This window comes from Phoxinus phoxinus (assembly GCF_949152265.1).
Source record: "Phoxinus phoxinus genome assembly, chromosome: 19".
NCBI classification, from domain to species: Eukaryota; Metazoa; Chordata; class Actinopteri; order Cypriniformes; family Leuciscidae; genus Phoxinus; species Phoxinus phoxinus.
Window position 1 is genome coordinate 20,741,593 of NC_136894.1, and position 21,231 is coordinate 20,762,823.

At 38.3% G+C, this 21,231-nt stretch overlaps 1 protein-coding gene across 8 annotated transcripts in view; it reads left to right on the forward strand.

Moving 5' to 3' along the window:
- Window positions 1–21,231, forward strand: part of topaz1 (testis and ovary specific TOPAZ 1) — a 79,504-nt gene that overhangs the window by 4,323 nt on the left and 53,950 nt on the right. For 4 of the 8 annotated variants that reach the window (XR_013794996.1, XM_079589992.1, XM_079589989.1 and 1 more), the window contains 7 exons: window positions 210–2,562; window positions 2,746–2,816; window positions 3,444–3,505; window positions 3,769–3,880; window positions 4,034–4,086; window positions 4,236–4,322; window positions 4,443–4,506. Coding sequence is in view for 7 of the 8 variants with exons in the window: in XM_079589992.1 (XP_079446118.1) it covers window positions 210–2,562; window positions 2,746–2,816; window positions 3,444–3,505; window positions 3,769–3,880; window positions 4,034–4,086; window positions 4,236–4,322; window positions 4,443–4,506 (2,802 nt within the window). In the remaining variant the exon portion in view is untranslated. The remainder of the gene's footprint in view (window positions 1–209; window positions 2,563–2,745; window positions 2,817–3,443; window positions 3,506–3,768; window positions 3,881–4,033; window positions 4,087–4,235; window positions 4,323–4,442; window positions 4,507–21,231) is intronic. The other 4 variants (XM_079589995.1, XM_079589994.1, XM_079589990.1 and 1 more) reach the window with 1 other exon arrangement.

Below are 21,231 nucleotides of genomic sequence, written 5' to 3' on the forward strand. Positions count from 1 at the left end.
AAAAGTCATTTACATATTGGACTACAGGAGGGTGAGTAAATGATAACAGAATTTCCTTTTCTGGGTGGAGAATCCCAAGCATTTAGATTGGTATGATTTAATGGAGAAATTTGTCAGTGTTTTGGGAGAAAGCAGTTATAGGGAGGCTCTTTATATTCATATTGCATTTTTACTCTCACCCCTTTCACATTCTTTGTCTCTGATTGCAGATATCAGTTCAAAAGTTGAGCTGAGACGACGACTTAGGTCAGACACGAGGAAAGACCGCAAACGATTGGTGAAAAATTCGTGCTGTGCTTTGTGTGGTGATGTAAAATACACTCCTCGCCCTAGTAAGAATCTGGCCCGTTTACTCAAACACAGATCGAGAGCTGGCCGCCCCAGCCCGACTGCGTGGCAGAAAGGTGCCTGTCATAACTCTGAGTCCCGTCGGCCCCTGACCACAACGATTTTCCGCTTTGAGAAAAACCCCATGGTGAAACTGTGCGATGTAGCCCGAGTGTTTGACATAGCCTCACGTGATTTCTCATGTGTCTTGCCAGCGGTACTAAGACAAAAGAGGAAATGCAAAAGAGTGAGATGCTTAATGAAAGAATTCAGTTTTCTCATGCAACCTCATCTCCATGGCATCAGGAAGCAAAGAAGTAAGATTGCTAACCAATCCTCGGAAGTTTCCACTCCAACCCATAGCTGTGCTTCTTTCTCATCAGGTGATCCTCCATCTGGAGCTACAGGCAGCACATACATTTCAGACACAGCAGAGACTCCAGATGGATCTGTAAAGGAATGGGATGCTTGCCTTGTAAGGAATCCAGACTGCGAGAGGATGAGACAGACCGACATTGAAGGAACTGCCTCGGTACTCCCACGTTGTGAAGACATCGATCCTGTTGTGAGTTTCTGGGAGAAAGACAAGGCCTGTCCAATGAATAACATCTCTGAAAGTCCTTCCAGCCCAGTGCGTCGTGTACCACCTTTAATACTCAGACGAGTTACTGTCAATGGTTTTGGTTTCGGACATGACAATGAGAACAGGGGTCTTTCACTGGGTGAAGAGGAGGAGGACAGAAGAAATGAGGATTCTGATTGTAAATTGAACTCACCTGAGAGTTTCTCCTGCCAGCGAACGCAAGCCTACATATTTTTCCCTCAATCATCGTGTGCTCGCACATGCAAAATCTGGCCCTTCCCCAGAATGGGCCCTCCTAACGAAATCAGACCATCACATTTAACTGGACCCCGGTGGATTGTGACCACTTCATTTCCTGCCAACGTTCAGACTTCTCACGGTGTAGCACCTGCATGCTTATCAGATAAGGATGTTCAAAACAAACTTTCCAAACCCACAGAGCAAAGCAAGAGCAGTGATGACGCAAGAGAAGTACTGGAGGGGCAACTACTTTCTTCTGCACAAGGTGAGAAGCCACCCATTGACACGTTAGCTGTGTTGGAAAATCGAGCACAAAGTCTTAACAATCCCAGAGGTACAATGACTCAAAATATTTTTCATATTTCGAAACTTGCAGAACTCGGCACTTGCAGTGCATTTTGCGAAAAGCCACCCACTTGCACACCAGAAAGGGCTTGGAAATGTCTAGTAGACAGTCCAAGAGTCATATTCACTCATATTTCCAAACCTGCAGAGCTTGAGTCAAACCAAAGTCTGAAGAAAGCTTTTGACGATGTTCTTGAGTACTCTGCGCCTGTAATGACTGAACAGGGTAACAACTACAAACTTAATGGTCTTGACTATGCAGCGTCATTAGAAGGGAACAGTCTTTTAAAAAAGCATTCCCTTCTCAAGAAGTCTAATCAGGAAATGCTTTCAAGTGGGTCCAACTATCAGTCTGATTTTCCTGTCATCAGGGAAGATCAAAAATTGCCTAAAGATTTGTTGTATCCCAAACCTGTTAGCCAAACCTCAAGAGCAACGTCATTTGAGGATCAGGAGGGGGAAAATTGTGGTAGACGAGTGCTCTATAACCCAAGGTCACTCTCGCAAATATGTCTTAAAGTAAAAATGGTAGAAGCACAGCATTCTTCTTTAGTGACAACCTCTTCCTCGGTGGATCAGGAGACCAAAAGTGTTACTCCAAATTCTGTTGTGCATACACCCGACAGCAACCTTGACTGTTCAGGAGAAGGGAAAAGAACGCACGTGTTTGACAGCTACGCAATCACAGACTCCTCTTCTGAAGATGAAAGCAAGAATTTCGCAAGTCTGTCTTCAGACGATGAGTCAGTGGAAAATCATACTGCTGAGAGCTTGTTGTCTGATGATGATGGAACATGTCAGATTAAAGATAAAGAACAAGGCTCCACCCCTCCACCATCGCATGTGGTGGCCGACAGCTTCCTGGATGTTTCTCGAGCATATGAAGAAGATGTCCTTATACTGGATGTGATCCAGGATGATCCAGAGTTGTTTGGGGCTGTTGTCACTGAAACCGTGGGTAAAGAAGATGCGTCAACAGAGGAGGATGAAGAGACACAGCAAAAAACCGAGTCGAAACTTCAAACTGGAAATCCCTGCAAGATTGTCTGGGACGTAAACACGGATCGGTAATTTATTTAAGATTTAATACACATGATGGATATTTTTAAATGTCTGAAGAAAATCTTACTACTGAAAGATTACTGTTTATATTTAATTTAATTTCTTCTTTCTTGGTGATGCATTTAACTTTAGAGATTTTTTTTTACTGAATATGGTTCTGTTTCTTAATCTATAATTTGTTTTTAAAGCATCAGCGAATCTCACTCAACTGCTGTAGACGCCAAGACGGAAGATTTGAAAGATGGTGGTACTGTGATTGGTATGTGACCTTTGAATTGTTTGACAGAAATATTTTAAGCATAAATGTCAAAGTTAATTTAAGTTTTGAGTTTATTTTGTGTCCCAGTTCTGATTTTGAATTGGTGTAATTAAAGGGACAATTCTGTCATCATTTAACTCACCTAGGGCTGGACGATATGGCCAAAATTGATATCACAATATATTTCTTAATTTCGGTCGATACGATATAATTCTGATATCGATATGAACAATAATAAAAGCCTCAGGAAAAACTGCCAAGAACGCCCACAATTAATGTCTGTACCTACAAACTTCTGAAAAATGTATTTGCCAAGTCTCTGAAACCTCCTATAAAACTATATCATATTTTAGAAATAAAAATGGTACAAATAAAGTATTGTTAATATTTTATTTGTATTTAGCCTTCATACAAGAAATGAGAAATCACTGTCAAATAAACATAAGTTAATAACTTGTGCACACTGCACAAATATAATTTCCAGCTGTTTGCACATAATATCTCCATCCGCCGAATTCGCCATTTTTGTTGTCCATCAACATTTTGTTGTCCATCAAATTAATATTAGAGCTTTTTCTTATCTTATTTTTATAAGAAAGTGACTTATATTCTGTTTCTCACCTACAGTAAAGGAGACACAGAGTTACATAGCTCAACCTGCCCAGTGTATGAATACTTTAAAGTCAGAGGTCAGTTTGCATTGCTCCAAAACACTTGACACGCATGATATTGTGATGATTTTATTTTAAAGTGTGCCGTTATACTAATTGTGTGGCTTCTCCTCAAGCAAAAGGGACACTAGTTTTTTGGCGCAACCTGCTTCTTATCCTTTCAATTCTATTTGATGCTGTTAGTGGCACAGAAATGAAACGTTTAACACTTATTTGATGTTTGGTTCTGAACATAAATTGTGATGAACAGAGGGTTAATATTTTGTGTCCTCATCTTGCAGCATGCCACAGACTGCAATAACAACCAAGAGATGAGAGAAACAAACAATCTGTGTGCTATTACAGTAAAAAACACAAGAGCAACAAGTCTTGTAATGAACACATGCGGTAATGGTAGGTCAAACTCAACACCAACCTAAGATCTGAGATTAATCTGCCTGAAATGTTCCAAGTTTGCTTATTAATATATGTAGTGTATTGGAATATAGTAAATTTAAGCAATTTATCTAACCATAAATGTCACATGTAACATGTTTTATATTCAAGGGGTTGAAGTGACTGCAAAAGAGACTTCTGCTTTGAGAAATGTAAACAGCAGTGTGAGTATACTCAATCTTTGACACGGATAGATAAGAGCTCACGAAATGTTATGTTATATTAATTTTACCATTACCTTTCTGTTTTATTTTTATTTTTATGCATTATCCACATGTAGCACATTTTTGACCAAATTTCTTTCTGTCTTTAGTATTGTTGGTACTACTTTAGTGAATATAGCACATGCCTGCGAAGTGTCTGTTGGTTCCTGCACACACCAAGAGATGGAGACGAAAAGGTGTGTGTTGTAATATAATTCTGGTTCAGTGTTTTTTGACACGACTGCTCCCTTCTGAACATTTTTTGATTGTTTGAGTATCATCTGAGTTTGTTTATGGTTTGCATTGTTTTGTTTCAGTACTGCATGGATACAGTGAAGAAGTTCTGTCATGTTGGTAAACATGCTCTTATTCTACGAGCAGGTAACAGAACTTAACTTATTAAAGAAATAGAGGGTATGCATTGACAACATTTTCCCGATGGGACAAGCCCCCTCAGCCGGACTGTGTGGCATTCAGACTTTAATTGGGCTTTACTGCGAAAATATAATTAAAACAAACAATGATCTTCTCAAATTAAAGGCGTTTACAAGACATTGACACGTGGCCAGGAATCGAGTGTCCTGACATTTATATGTAGTCTACCTGATTTTGACACAGTACAAATACAATATAGGTAGAACTAAATCTAGATGATCACTGTTATGATCATCATTATGATTATCATTGTTATATCCAGGGCTTGACAACTTTTTTGCTCACGAGTCACTGTGGCTACTGGTTTTCCAAAGTTACTAGCCACTCAGCATTTTCAGTGGCCACTATTTTGACATCGATACCATAGGAGAAAAACTGCCATATAGATATTTTTAAATATTATCTCATAATTTGGCAGCCGTTACATTAGGCAGCTGTAACTTTAAGTCATGAAGCACGGATTAGGGATGTCAACAATTAATCGACGATCGATTAATTATCGATAATACATTTAATCAATACAACTTATCGATCATCGATTAAGCAGGTTCATGTGCGTGCGCGCTGCTCAACCGCACAACAAAGCGAGCGCTTTTTGTTTGGAACCATTTTACACCTTCATTATGACTATTAAGTTTGCGTGTTCATTCGCAGCCTTTTGTTTTGTGCAAATGTAAGTTGTAATATTGTTTTTATTTTGTGTATGCCTATCTATATCTGATTTATCTTAAATTGGATGCATCCCTTGAATTAACGCTGTAGTAAAGCGTGATCAGCTTCAGCGCGTGCAGCTCAAACGGCACTGCACGACTAATAATGACTATTTGGAGGACTGTCATATTACATAACGTGACTGAGACCTGCATGCGCGCTCCCGAGCGTCTCGCCTCTCGCCTCGTCTACTGACTTTGCACTCAACAGCGACGACACTGCAACTTTATGACATGGAGTCTGCTAATACTAGGAAACGACTAGCACAACACAGACTCCAACACAAACTCCACATAATAATAAAAAACAAAAGAAAGCACGAGCACTCGGTTGTAAACGTATTGGTTGCAAATCTGAAACATCACCGCTAGATGCCGCTGAAAACTCCATACAGCACCTTTAACTAAATGTAGTTAATTGGAGTTTATTAAGTTGAACTTTATTGTAAAGTATTACCAATTTAGACGTCTGGTGAGTTGTTGGATAGATCAGTTAACCATTCATTAAATGGAATCGGTTTAAAGGAGTCATTAGTGCGCGAATCGGAGGTGTCATTAGCGCGCGAATCGGAGGTGTCATTAGCGGACGTGTACGCGTTGATTATCCCGTCAGTTTAGGACATTGCACAAGATTTGTGTCAACACAGAAAACATTTAATCACTGGATAGGTTTGTAGGTTTATTGAAAGTGTGGTTTGTCTCAGCTGAATGCGCGGAACGCTATTCAGAGAAGATAAGGCAACGTTTTTTTAGCACAATACACACCGGTAATTCAGGAAAAAAATCTCCCAATGCTCCACGTGAAGCTTCGGTCTTCCGACCTTTTACCATCGTGTCAACTCAAGATCTTGATTAATATGCCCAAGGGAGGGAGTGCGCGCGCGGCCGGGCTCTCTCTCTCTGCTCGTTCTTTCAGTAACATGCGCCCGGTCACAAGCGCAGCAGTCTGTCATCTACATCACTCACCGATCAAATAAGGCTTTGGCGGGATAAAAATTCACTTTGGCGGCCGCCAAAAAACGTAATATGTAGCGGACGGTGTTTCTGTGGCGCACCGCCCACGAATTAGAATATGTGTGGGAAACACTGCAGTCTAACTGCCAAGCGTGATCAATCACCAAATATAACATGACATGCACTTGGAAAGTTAGTGTATATTTAGTAAAAATACAGCTTTCATTAGTTGTTACAAGTGTAGGCTACTAATTACTATTTAATCAAATGTCAGAAAAAAATATTTTTGTGACATAAGGTGAAGTGTGAGCTGGGCGGGGCAGTAGGGGGCGGGGCGCTTTCGGTTCGAAATGAGAGTATCGCGATTCGAACCGTAGGTGGTGTATCACGGTTTTTCGGTTCGGTTTGAATATCGTTACACCCCTAGTGTCGTGTTGCTCCAGGAAAAGCGCGTCCACAACATGAGTCATTCTGAATGAATTGCACGTAACTTAGTTCAAGTTCACTTGTGCATTCGCGTCATTTTGTGCAGAAATAATTTGTAATTTAATGTTTATTTTGAATATATCTGATGAATCTCATATAGGATGCGTTTCTTTGAATTAAATAACGCTCTAGCAAACTGCTCCAGTTTAACTGTAGCCTTCATTCAGTGCGCACAGCTCAAACAGAAATGGACGACTAATAATGATGAATAATTTGGGACTGACATATTACATAACATGAGAACACTATTGTATTATATCGTTGTGAATGCATTGGGTTTAGTTGCCGTCTTCAGTGCGTTGTTCCAGGGAGAGCACGTCCACAATTGTCACACGTTCTGCACGCATCTGAGGTGGCGTTGGTGACACGTTGTATTAGTAGTAGTCATTATATTTGATTATTAAATAATTAATTAAATTAAATGATCAATCACATCGAAACATTTTACAATCCTACTAGCCCTTTATTTAGATTAAAAACCATTCTCATTCATTTGGTGAGGAACATAGCGTTTTGAGCAGGATTTGCAGACCCTGTCATGCATACATGCAGTTAAAGGGATAGTTCACTTTGAAATTAATTTTTGATATGTTTTAGCTTACCTCAAGGGCATCCAAGATGTAGGTGTCTGTGTTTCCACAGTATTTTCAATTTTGATATATTTAGGTCAAACCGTTGTTGACCTAAATATATAAAATAAAATGGGTTTTTAAAAATATTTTTATTTTTAAAAATAAAAACCCCAAAGTCCGTTGTGGACTTTGGGGTCCACCTCAAAGAGCATGCACAGAGAAGTCCAAATTAAACATGACTTAATGACTCGATGTAAGTCTGCGCACACGTCACACAGAAGGAAGCGCCCGCGCCCTCAGATCACTTGGACATGGCTGTGTTACAAGAGGTAAAAACGATATAAATACTGTTCGTTTTCTCACACAAACCGCTCGTTTCGTGTCTTAGGCCATCAATGTGTACTTACATTTACGAGTCATTAAATCATGTTTAATTTTGACTTCTCTGTGCATGCTTTTTGAGGTGTACCCCATAGATATGACTGTCAGACAACAACGGTTTGACCTAAAAATATCAAAATTGAAAATACTGTGGAAACAAAGACACCTACATCTTGGATGCCCTTGAGGTAAGCTAAAACATATCAAAAATTAATTTCAAAGTGAACTATCCCTTTAATCGTTAATCGATCGATAAGGTCAATCAACTAATGATTAATGAATTAATCGATCATTTGCATCCCTAGCACGGATCCTTTATGCTGTTTTATATAACCAATATACTTGTCTTTATGAATGTGCACTTTTGGTTGTGAGCACAAAATCTGCAGAAATTAATACAATTATGCTTAAAACACGCAATCCCACTCGAAAATTGCCCGAAATGCCTGAATTCGAAGTCAAATTGGTGCTTGTTCACGCGAGTGACAATCACACAGTGAATTATCAAAGACGCAATCTAAAAGAATCGCAGATTATTCGCAGATGCCCGTGAGATATTTGGCATTCTAAATATCTGGACCTGTCGGGGATTCAAAATCCTGTTATTTAAAATGTATTTTGACTGAAAATTACGTCGGTGATGACCTACAGGCAATGAGAGCAAGATTCAGGGCAGTGGATAGTTCGATGAGGAGTTATAGACCAGAATATCAGATATATTTACAATTACTGTATATCAAACATAGGCATGTGCCGGTATCACATTTTCATGCTGCGATTAATTGATTGAGCTTTTATCGCGGTATATGGTATTATCACAATATTTTAATTCCACAAGAGAAACAGGTTAAAAAGATAAACAAACTTCAGTGTTGTCCACTCAGTAACTTTAATAACTTTTTAAATAATAAAAAGTACCTCAAACATTTAAATACGAATAAATATAAATAAAACAATACACAATACAAATGTATAAAGAGTAATTGTATCAAACAGAAAGTACAAAATAACTACTTTTGTTATTTATTTAAGTAGATTTAAGAGCAAAAGAATAACTGTAAATAATTAACAATGAATGATTATATTACAACTTTAATAACTTTTTAAATAACAAAAATGACCTCAAACATTTAAATACAATTAAATATAAATAAAACAATACACAATATAAAAATAAACCGCAATTATATCAGAGAATATATTAAGAGAATAATGTGCAAACTGCAAATGAAAAACATTTATTTCCTTGGCCCGATGAAGGTCCATGAAGCCTGATGCTGGAATGCCAAAGGCCTCGTTTACACTGTCAGTGAAATGTGACCAAATTTAGATTTTTTGCTCACATGTGACGCAGATTGGATGTGTTCTAGGACAGTGTAAACAGGAAATAACGCATGCATTTGGATCTTTCGAAATCGGTTTCAGGCCTCGTTCATAATGCGACTGTCATGTAAACAGGCCGGATTTTCTGAGGCATTAGGCTACGTCTCCGCGGTTTAATGACGAGAGAAACCCCGACGCGCATCTGCAAAGGTACGGAATGGCCCGACGAAACGTGTCGTCGTAGGAGAGAAATTGTGGACACACGTTGACACAACATATCAAAGGTTGGCTTGCTCATCCTAAAATTTCTGACCCACTGCTCCTCGTTAAAGCCCGCCACGATCTCATGAAAGTGAGTATCTATAGCACAAATTTAATCTCTCGTGCCATTTACGCCAAAAATTGTTTTTGCGTGCATATGATATGCACTTTATGGCGTGTAATACGCACGCACTCCACACCCCTAATCCTACCCAAGTGCGTATCATGCACGCCAAAACTATTTTTGGCGTATAAATCTCTTACTCTTTTAGAAGGGAGATAAATCGTCTGCACCGATCCTCCTTCCGCCATGCTGCTTCTCCATGTGAGGATTGTTTACATTAGACTAGAGTGTGTAGCATGCACACAGCTTCTACATGTGGGGATTGTTTGCATCAGAGTGCGCACACGTGTTTTGCGCATATACGCAGTGTTTTTTTTAAGCGGTTGATGAAAAATAAGCTAATGCGCGTTCTAAAAATCTAAATTCGGATCTATTATTATTCACGGTATTTTGAAGTGCCCGCGATAACAATATCGTGCATATTCATTACCTCGATTTATCACATTACCGAATACCGGCACATGTCTAAACAAACAGAAACAAATCACAAATATTTGGCAGCCTCAACCGCAGCACACTTTCTTTGCAGAACAAACAATCCTTGCTCCCCGCATCTCCCCAATCATTTCCTCCTCCATAACCTTTTTTTCTTTTACTCCTTTTTAGCGCACAGACAATTTGGATCACAAGCTTCTTGCAGGCTATCATTTTTGATAACAATTCCAGCCTTGCACGAGAATTCCGGTCTCACGCACACGTGATCTTGAGTTATTTCCTTATCAGTTCTTCCGTGTTTTTGGTTGTGAAACGTAGTTTGCGGACCAGACAGAGTTGTCTGTGATTCTTCTTATTGTAAAGTCTTGCAATGTGAAACCCCTTTTGCTGATCTATCGTGCAGTGTGAACACAGCAGCAACTGAATGCTACCCCAAACAGTCATGCAGTGTGAAAAGAACAATGATCTGACAAGTTTTAAAATTGTGCAGTGTGAACTCGGAATAATGATAGCCTGCGATTTCAGTTAGTTTAATTTAATGATTGAAATGTTAAAGGTTTTACTTTGGTTCGTTTGAGCTTAAACTAACATAAAACATTAGCTTTGCTGTTATGTTAGTGTTGCTAATAATTTCCACACTGTTCTTATCGCATCTGTGTTTGGAATGAATTTCGTTTCGCGAGGAGAACTGTTGAATACAAAAAAAATTATGTTGAAAAGAACAGAACCCACTTTGGTGATTGTAAGAATGGTCATGCGTTTTGATGTCATAGCAATGTGTCTTGCCTATTTTTTTACAAGGTCCGATGTTTCTCTTTATTTTTGCTGTTATCACCTGATTTAATGATAAGTGTAATTTCCTAATTATAACGTGTAGCGCTTTTTTAAAAATTATTTTCAAACTATAATGTATTTGTTATATGTCTAAAATCAAAAATTAATTGGTTTGTTCTTTCTGGTTTTATAGTTCCAAGATCTCCTTAAAGGGATAGTTCACACACAAAATGAAAATTAGCCCATGATTTACTCACCCTCAAGGTGTACTCGGCACATCCTAGGTGTATATAACATTCTTCTTCCAGACGAATACAATCTGAGTTATATAAAAAAATGTCCTGGCTCTTCCAAGCTTTATAATGGCAGTGAATTGCTGTTTCTGTTGTGAAGTGCATCTATCCATCAAAAAAGTGCTCCCCACGGTTCCGGGGGGTTAATAAAGGCCTTCTGAAGCAAAGCGATGAGTTTTTTTGTTAGAAAAATTTTCATATTTAACACGTTACAAAGTAAAATTCTAGCTTCCGGCCAAACGGCCATACACAGTCTACTTGCGCAACTTGTGATGTCAGAAGTAGCGTAGTGTGTCATTATAGCGCAGCGTAAATATCAGCAGTATGTCACATTATTCCCATAAGTTGCATTTTACACTTAAGTGGAATCCGTATGTTCGTTTGACTGGAAGCTAATTATTTGAATTCGCTTCGCTTCAGAAGGCCTAAAGTTCTCCGTCGCTACGATGGATTTCCGTTAATTGCAGAGAGTCTACGACGGATTTCCGTAAATATCAGGGTTCCTCCCTGTCCTTATATCTTGAATTCACTTTTCATCATTTTAAGGCTGTAAATATGCTTACATTTCTCAAATAGTGTAATTATCTTAATTTTAGTTTGAATGGGTATTCAATTAAGGAAGGATGAGGTGTATTCACCCTGCTTAAGGGGATGTGATCAAAGCCTGGAGTGGAGCAAAGCACGTTCCTCTCTCCACTCTAAGCGTTCTGTTATCACTCCGCTCCCGCGATGCAATGCAATGCAATATTCCTCCATGTCCTGATTATATTGCCTGCTATATTTGCTTCTCATTGATTAAATCTAGGCAATTGGTTGATGAAACCTCGATTAAAATTAAGATATAATTTCTACAAAACCAAATTCACTTTAAAGAAAGGTTTTTTTTTAGAATACAAAACTTAATGAAGTGGTCAAAGTCATGTCTGACCCATATGTCTCCCGATATTCTATCCTATCTTCCATGCCCAGGGCTGTACCCACCATTGAGGTCCCAGATGTCAGGATAAGTGCATATAATGAAGGTTGTGAAATAATTGCCTAATGTTAACTCTACTTTAGTGCTGCAATGATATTGCATATTAGGGCTGAACGATACATCGAATTTTCATCGTCATCGCGATATGAACTCCCGCGATGAACACATCGCAACAGACAGCCTGACACGATGAATAATGCCTGGTTCAGATTAGCACTAACTTACACGTTTTTGACTCCTAAAATCTTGTCGTGGACAAGAAACATGTCAGACTACACGTTGCTTTCCGACCAGTCATCGCGTGCCGTCACACACACACAACTCGCAAACATTCACTCGCACGCACAGACACACAAACACACACACTCACTGTCCCTCGCTCACTCACGCACGCACGCACACACACACACACACACACACACACACGCTCACTGTTGCACTCACTCACGTCTCGCTCACATATTCAACCCATCGTGGAGGACCGTTAAAGAATTAAACATGCTATAGTCTTTCTGTCGTGAAGCATCGCAGACGCGAAGTAGGTTGTCGCCCACTATGACACACTATACGAGATGAAACGATCGAATCGTGCGTCCCGACGCCCGTTGTCGTTATTACGAATCTCCACGACACCCATACGTCAAACGGATCGTGCCAAAATCGTGTATTCTGAACCAGGCAGGTAATAAACGTTTGACATATCACGCAAAGAACCTATTAAAGCACTAAGACATGGGAACAGTATAGTTAACAATCACATTTATCGCAAGTCATATCGTCATCGCAATATTAAGCAATGTTATCGCACATCGCAGCTTTTCCTCATATCGTGCAGCCCTATTGCATATCGCCACGATAACTGAATTCATCTGAGCAGATTTAGGGGCCGTTCACATGTTTGCTCTCACGTTCGTTATTTTAAATGTAGATGCGAGAAAAGTGCGCCCAAATAAAGAGCGATGCCGTCTCAACTCTCGCCTGTTTTCCCAGGCAAGGTGAAAAAAAAAGAAAAAAGTGGGCTTTATGTTGACAAAAGCTGCGAGGCGAGCCCGAATTCCAGCGCAACACTTCACGACACGCTTCAGTTAACGGTCATAAAATGCGAGTCTGGCCTGCGAGATGTAAGTAGCTAAACCAAACAACTCTTTACGATAGAAGTTTTAAATGAGTAACAGAAACAATCAGTTTGCAAAGACTATATCAATCAAAGCTCAGCTTTGGGAAGGTAAGATATACAGGTAAAGATTAGGAGACTGCGAGAAAAAGAGAGAATGTGATGGAGATGAGAGAGGAAGTGCAGGTATTTCATACTGTGCCCATGAGATTGACATTATTACAGTGTATTCATATTTAACACATATACATTTTCTTTGTCAATTACTGTGGAAAATGTAAGCTCAATTGAACAACACAAGCACCTATAATTCCATAATAGTAGTATTGTATAAATATGAATATATGTATATGGTCCTCAAATATGTTATATTTCACTGTTTGTATCACTCCGCTTTGTCTGTGTTTGCGCAACTTGCATCATTAAGCCAGTAGGTGGCGACAAGTGACTGTCTTTATGAGTGAGTAATTGAATGCACGTGTCGTGTAGATGAGGAAAATGAAAACTTTCTGTGGGCGGGGGGCATACCCCCGAACCCCCCTAGCAAGATCCCTTTAGCAAGGAACTCGGTATTTATAAAACCCTGCATACGGCTCTGCTCATGCTGTTCACTTTTCATATAAAAAATAACATTATATTATAGGGCTGCAACTAACGATTATTTTAATAATCGATTAATCTGTCGATTATTTTTCGATTAATCGGATAAAAATAAAAAAGCATTCATTTCCAACCCTTTATTCAAAAACAGAACTGACAGTGCAAATTCACAGTGCAAAAAAATCTTCAGAAAGTGCACAAACAGGTCGCTCCTTGAACATCCCTGAGCTGTTAAAGTAATAAAAAAAATGTATTGACTAACACAAAAAACATACACGTGCTTTACATCTGCCAAATATATAGGACTTTTTTTTTAAATAAAGTGCACAAAAAGATGTATATTTTTGTTTAAGGGACCTGAGCTGTCAGAACAATAAATAATTTAAAAAAAAAATAAAGAATAATACAAATCAGAAAACTTAACAGGATTTGTTTAAACGTCAGAACTTGTTCTCCTCACTACACTCACAGACGCACACACTCACAGACGCACACACTCACAGACGCACAAATTCTCACTCACAGACGCACACACTCACAAAAAAATACAATGGATTGACCACCTCATATGGTGTGTATTTTGCAACTCATCCTTTCCGAGCATATAGTGAAGTTTCTCTGAGTCATTTAGAATTAGAGTAAAGAATGAAAAATTCAGTGCTGCTCGGACACACTCGGTCTCTCTTGCGCGCAAATAGACTCGGTCTCTATCGCGCGCTCTCAGATGCACTCGGTCTCTCTCGCGTGCAGACACACTCGTGCGCAAACACACTCTATATAGCGCACTCTCGGACACACTCGGTCTCTCTTGCGCATGCAGACACTCTCGCGTGCAAACACACGTGTCTCAAGCGCAGTGTCGCTCGCGGAGTTCGGTTCGCTTTTGTCCAGTCCGGCGCCTCATAGCTCTGCGCTCAACTAAAAAAATGTTTTTATTTTTATTTTTTTTAAACATCTCCGCCTCGCGCAACACAACGAGTCGATAATGAAATTCGTTGCCAACTATTTTGATAATCGATTTTTATCGATTCGTTGTTGCAGCCCTATTATATTATTTATTCATAATGGCTAGGTTAAAAACGGATTATATTATATGTAGTTTGTGATATTAGCTCAATTTGCAGCAAAAGTTCTGTTGGGTTTTTATTATTTGAGAAACAAAAACTTGTTAAAGTTATGCAAATGGTTAATTATTTGTATTACTACACCACAAAGAGTCAGGTCTTGTAAAAGCATTAGATTGAAAACATTGAAATTTCAGTTCAAAATGGCCTTTCTTTAAATGCAAATGTTCTTTGAGTATTTAATTTGCGAATGTAGTGCATGTACTAACTATACTCATAATTACAAGAATAAAAAACTTCACACTGGGTGTGTGACAGGCTGTGGAATGGGGTTTGCCCGAGGAAAATTTTTCAGTAAAAAACGTTGTTTTTTGCTTTAATCCCTGAGAATGTCATATACACCTAGGATGACTTCAGGGTTAGTAAATCATGGGCTAATTGTTTTGGGTGAACTATCCGGGAATTTCTGCATTCTCGCTTTTTGCTCGCAGGTTTCTCTATAGAGCTCCCCCTACAGCTTTCGGAATAGATATTTGACAACACTGTCGAAAAACTTGTTGGTGACTCTCAGATACCAGAGTAGTAGATCAACGACATAAAGCAGATGGGACATTCTTTAAAACGTCTTCTTCATTCGGGTTCGAACAGTGTGAGAGAGCGCAATAATGACAGAATTTTTGCATATTTTTTTTGCCATAAAGCAATTCGTTACATCGCGAGACCTGATATCACACGATACTTCCTGACACTGCAGGGCTCAAAGTTGCAAGGGTGGTTTTTCCAGACGACCACCATTCAACCCGAAATAAGTAATATAACCATTCCAATGACTCCGAAGCAGTTCAGTTAAGGTAAAAAACCTGCATAGTTCGCTTACGAAATAAAAATTACAGCTTTATTTCCTATTTAGAAACAGAAGTAATTAAAAATGATATTTTAGTTTTTTTTTATCTACAGCAAAGTATAACGCTCCCAAGATGCTGTATTGGAGCTGCCAACATTTTAAACTCTGAACGCGTGCATGAGATATTCGAAGCACCACAATTTCTTCATCCGTTTGCAGTATAATTAAATTGTATTTATAAACTCATTTTAATTACAATGATAATGTTTGTGATTTTTGATTAGGCCTATTTATGTGGAACATTCAAATTCATATTCAGAAACGGGTGCAGTTACTTCTACCATTTTTTTTATTAACTTTTAGACTGCAGACCAAAATAAAATAGGCTTACTTGATAATATAATTTTTTTAAATGGGAGATATCTCTGCTATTCCAAATTAATAGGATACGGTTTAATTTTTTTTGTCTGCAGAACAAAGAAATACAGAAAAAATATTAAAAAAAAATTACAAAAGTAGAGATAAATGATGTTTGACGGAACGCATCTCAAAGTTGGATACACAGACATATGCCGTTAGAGCAGTCAGCAACAAACAATAGGCAAATAAAATAAGGCTAATTAAAATGACAAATGTTCAGTGAGTGATCTTCTTTTTCTTTTGTTCTTTGATCAACATTAATGGTGGCAGCAAGTATAGGCTGTCAATGCACGGATTCAATAGGCATATTGTTTTTCTTTCTCAACCGTTTAAGACAAAACCAGCTATTAAGGGGATATTTTGACATAATTATGCATGTATTTGTCCGTGCACTACATAAGAGCACCGTGCACTCTCTGTGCGGGCTTTGGATGTGTGTGCAGCTCAGAAAACAGCGCATATGCAGAAGTGTCCTCTTGCGTCTTGCGCTTAAGGAATGCTATCAATAAGAATTGATTTTCTATTTCTAACCCTACTAACTACTAGCCTATAGAAAATATTTTACTCATGCTATTGCATGTAAATAAATGTGTATGGTGGCTATGTAAAATATATTTGAATTTTTTTCCCGATATTGACGATATCGTCTGGAAACTGACTGTTACAGTATAATCGACATCGCGATACTTGTGAGACATCGTCGATATACGATAATATCGTCATATCTCCCAGCCCTATTCTATACTACCGGTATTAAATTGACTATATACTTGGTCGTACTTTTTAAGACGGATTTGTTGACGAAATTAAAGTGACGAGGACATCAGTAGATATTCTGGTGTTTCAATTTATTTTGTAGAAATGTTTAAAGTTATCTGGATAATGTCAGGTAGGGATGTCACGGTGAGGATATTTTTACACTAGTAAAAATAAACTGGTATTAACGATAACACGTATGTGGAACGGTGGTACTGACCGCACATTTGACTAGATAAGATATTTGTCAATGACGCTCAGGATCTGTTGCGCACCAAATCCTCCGTCATCGTCCTGTCAGTCATCTCATCTCTCCTTACCCACGTCATGTGATATGTGAAATCAGACTCCTGCTCCACTGTCCTGCGACTGCAGCTCATGCTATGTATGGAGCAGAGCAGACACTTTTATTTACTAAATAATTGTAGCGTTTGCTGTCCAACTGAACTAAAAAAACAATTCTATAAAAAAAGCAAAACAACAACGGGGACAGTGTCACGGTGGGCAAGTAATGCAAGCTGAAATCAACAGGCTAAAGAACACTTACACAAGGAACTTTGCCTATGGTTTTAACAAAAATACCAAGTAAACACTCAAAAATTTTATAAGAACAAATCAATTAGCAAATAAATAAAACTGAATTAAGATACAAATGAAATGCACAGCGTTTTAAGATTTTCAGGTAGGTCTATTATTCAGGTACAGAAACTGTTAACAAATTGAAGAGTTCGACCAATCATAGTGCTGGGTTCATTCATTAAAAAGCAACCGGGGATGATTGACAGATGCGTAAGGCCTATCATTAAAAAGAGACTGAAAATCAACACCAATAAAGAATCCCGCTCGATCCCCCTTCCACTCCCGCAGCCGTCTGACGGATTTCATAAGCGAGGACAGTATGCAGGCCTATTCACGATACTTCTGACTCCTGAAGGTAAACGGCCTGGGGTGGATATGGAAAGTTGAAATATTGTATTGAGTTAAAGGACAATTCCGGCGAAAAATGAACCTAGGGATAACGGCGTTCGTGGCTCGACTGGTCGAGACTGTTTTCCAAGATGGCTCCTGCCCGCATACGCGTAATGTACTGTCTTTATAAAGTATCTTCTTATTAAACTGTCTGTACACTTACAAAGTTCTCAATGCTGGAATTTTCCTTTAACTTAATCCTATGGATTTGATTATCACACGGGAGTGATTGCATTGATTATCTTAAAATACTCATGGTCACTCAGATAAGAGAAAGACATCATTTAGCCATGTAAATTATAAAATGCTCAAGTAATGCTGAACAATAAATCTAAATAAATTTGAAATCGCTATGGCTTAGTGATTATGAAAGTGCTGTGATTTGTGGATTAGGCTACTGATAAGCGCGAGTCTGGAGAAACGCGTTTATTTATTCATTCTCAGTGTTGAGAAACATAGCCTGCATGTGTTACGTTATTGTGTTAATAATAACTAAAGTACCTACCGTATTTTCCGGACTATAAGTCGCACTTTTTTTTCATAGTTTTGCTGGTCCTGCGACTTATAGTCAGGTGCGACTTATATATCAAAATTAATTAATACTGACTGAGATGAACCAAGAGAAAACATTACCGTCTACTAGGGCTGGGACGGTATGGATTTTTTCTTACCGTGGTTGAAAAGCAAGAAATTCCCCCGGAATAGAAATAAACCGCTTTAAATCCCCCACCCCCCCAACAACAGAATTTCACGCAAACACCAGCGCACACACCAGAGGCTAAGGCAATTAAACATAATAAGGAACTTGTTTGATTACATTTATTATTTCACATTTAGAACAGAAATGGAATGATGTCTAAGTAAAGTGCTGGCAAAACGAAATATAGGCTAGACTATGGTTTACATTTTTTGCTAGACAGACTTTGTTAAATGTTGTTACCTCAGAAAAAAACGAGCACACTTTGAAATAGTCAAATTTTCATCAGGCATTAATTAAATTATATTCCATATTTATGTTTACATAATATAATGTTATTGTATTATTTTAATTTAATCTATGTTGATTACCGGTATATGAAAAGTGAACAGTATGAGTAGGATCATAAGATGGGTAAGAGATTATTTTGACCACTTTATTAAGATTTGTTTTGTAAAAAGCCTTTCTTTAAATCGAATTTTGTTTTGTATAAATTGTATCTTAATTTGAATCAATGTTTCATCAACCAATTGCCTGGAATGAATAAATAAGAAGCAAATATAGCAGACATATAATCAGGACGTTGAGGCGCATTCTCTTGCATTGCATTTCGTAGAGAAGACTTTACTCTGTGAAAATATTTATTTATTTTTGTCCCTGTGCGCCGATCGGAATTCTGGGGATACAACATAGCCAATAGGCTAGGCTATACTATGGACTTTAGCTGTTAAATATCTTTGCTGCATTGGATCAGTCTTCTTTCTAGAACAGCCAGGAGCTTTCTAGCCTCGTGGCAGCAGCGCCTTGCATCGCACATAGACCTTAAACAATCAGCGGATAACTTTGTGTAACTTAAAGGAACACTCCGACTTTTTGGGACTTTAGCCTATTCACCTTATCCCCCAGAGTTAGATAAGTCCATACATACCTTTTTCATCTCCGTGCGTGCTATAAGTCTGTTTGACGCACCCACCGCTAGCCTAGCTTAGCACAAAGACTGGATGTAAATGGTTGCAGCTAGCATACTAATCCAAATAAGTGACAAAATAACGCAAACATTTTCATATTTTACATGTTGTGATTTGTATAGTCACAGAGTGTACAAAAAACAAAGTCACATGATACACAGACATATTTTAACCGTATAAATACTGGGAACTATATTCTCTGAAGGCGAAGCACTGCTACTTGGGCGGAGTGATAACCGCAGCACCTGAGACGCGCTCTGAACGAACTCTCTTCTCCTCACCACGGCGCGTCTCAGGTGCTGCGGGTCACCTCTGGGGGATAAGGTCATTTATATGACACTTTATTCAACAGGAAGAACAGCTCGTTCCGCGCGTCTTACGTCAATGTACATGCGCAGTCCTTTCAGTTTCGGTTTTCAAATTCCATCAAGTGTTTACATGTTCTCTCGATCGCATTACAAAAGGAATAAACCACCCCTTTCAATCCGATCGAAATTTCATTCGGATCGAGCTCAATCCGATCGATTAAGGTGTTTACATGAAGATTTTTTCAGTCCGATTGAGCCGTCAATCCGATTATAAGTGTCCATGTAAACGCAGCTTCATGTAAATTGAAGCTTCACAATGACAGTATGAAGCACGCGAAATGTATAGAGAGGAACATATCCCGTGACGCAGCAGCACTCCCAACTGCATTTCGGCGTCAAGCAAACCGAGCAAGTGAGGAATCTGAATTGATAATTAAGTTCAATGTAGCTTATAATATAGCCTTATTTGTTGCTTATTATATTTCACTTAATTGTGAAGTGGATATGCATTGTTGTTTTTTGTATCTTTAATACCGAATAGTCAATAGCTGCTGAAAATCTATTATTATATTATTTTATGGATTATATTTATTTTATTTTAAGAGTTCAGGAGTCTACCCATCTGTGCCAACCATAGCATGTTGAAATCCAAAAGAAATTCATTTTGCACATTGTGTATTGTATTTTCTATTGCAGTAAATCTATCCCAACCAATGTTAAAGAAAACAAGGCGGCATGTGGTTTAAAAGATGGCAAGTAAAATAAAAAGCACATCTGTATGCAATACAGTTTCATTATTGTTCATTATTATCCAGAGTGGCTTACTATAATTAATTTGTGCGACCAAATCATGTTTTGCGCCAGTAAATGAAAAAGTTAGTAGCGCAAGTGCCACCAGTGGAAAAGGTTAGTGTAGTTCCCTGCATTGTCAACCGTTTTCTATATATTTGTATTGGCTAACATTTATTCAGCTAATTGTGTGTCCTGTATAAAATGTGCAATGTTCAAATGCAAACACAAATAGAATGTGCAAGGTCACATTTAGTATCATATTTGGATATTGGAATAATACATTAAGTAGCCTATCTGAAATGTACACACATTGGGTCTCATTCATGAAACACGAGCAGAACGAATTATTGTGTAAATCGTGTGTAAAGTGGTTCTGGCGAAAATTTTCGGATTCATTAAAATGTTCGTATTTTGCAAATGTTAGTTGGTACGAAAGAAATCTACACCTGCTCCCGGCCACGCGTAAATAGTGCGTTTAACATCCGAACGTTTTGCTCATTAATAAGGCTGCATTTTAATTCACCTTAATCGGGTATATATTTACACAGCATTTTGAAAAAATATTATATATAGTAATTACATTCGTTTTTTCTTTTTACTTTTATTATGAGAGCCAGTAAATAGCATCTGCAAACGGAACACTTTAATCAAATAATTAATTGATTTCAATAGGGCTGGGCTATATTTTTTCGAAGTGAACTAATTCGTTTTTTTTTGCAGTCGAGCTTCATGTCGAACCATTTTCTTTTCTGAGTCTGGGACTGTTCGATTAACAGATGAAACTCCAGTAACTGCATCTGTAATATCTGCCAAGCTTCCTTTTTTAGGACCTAAAATACACCACTATGTA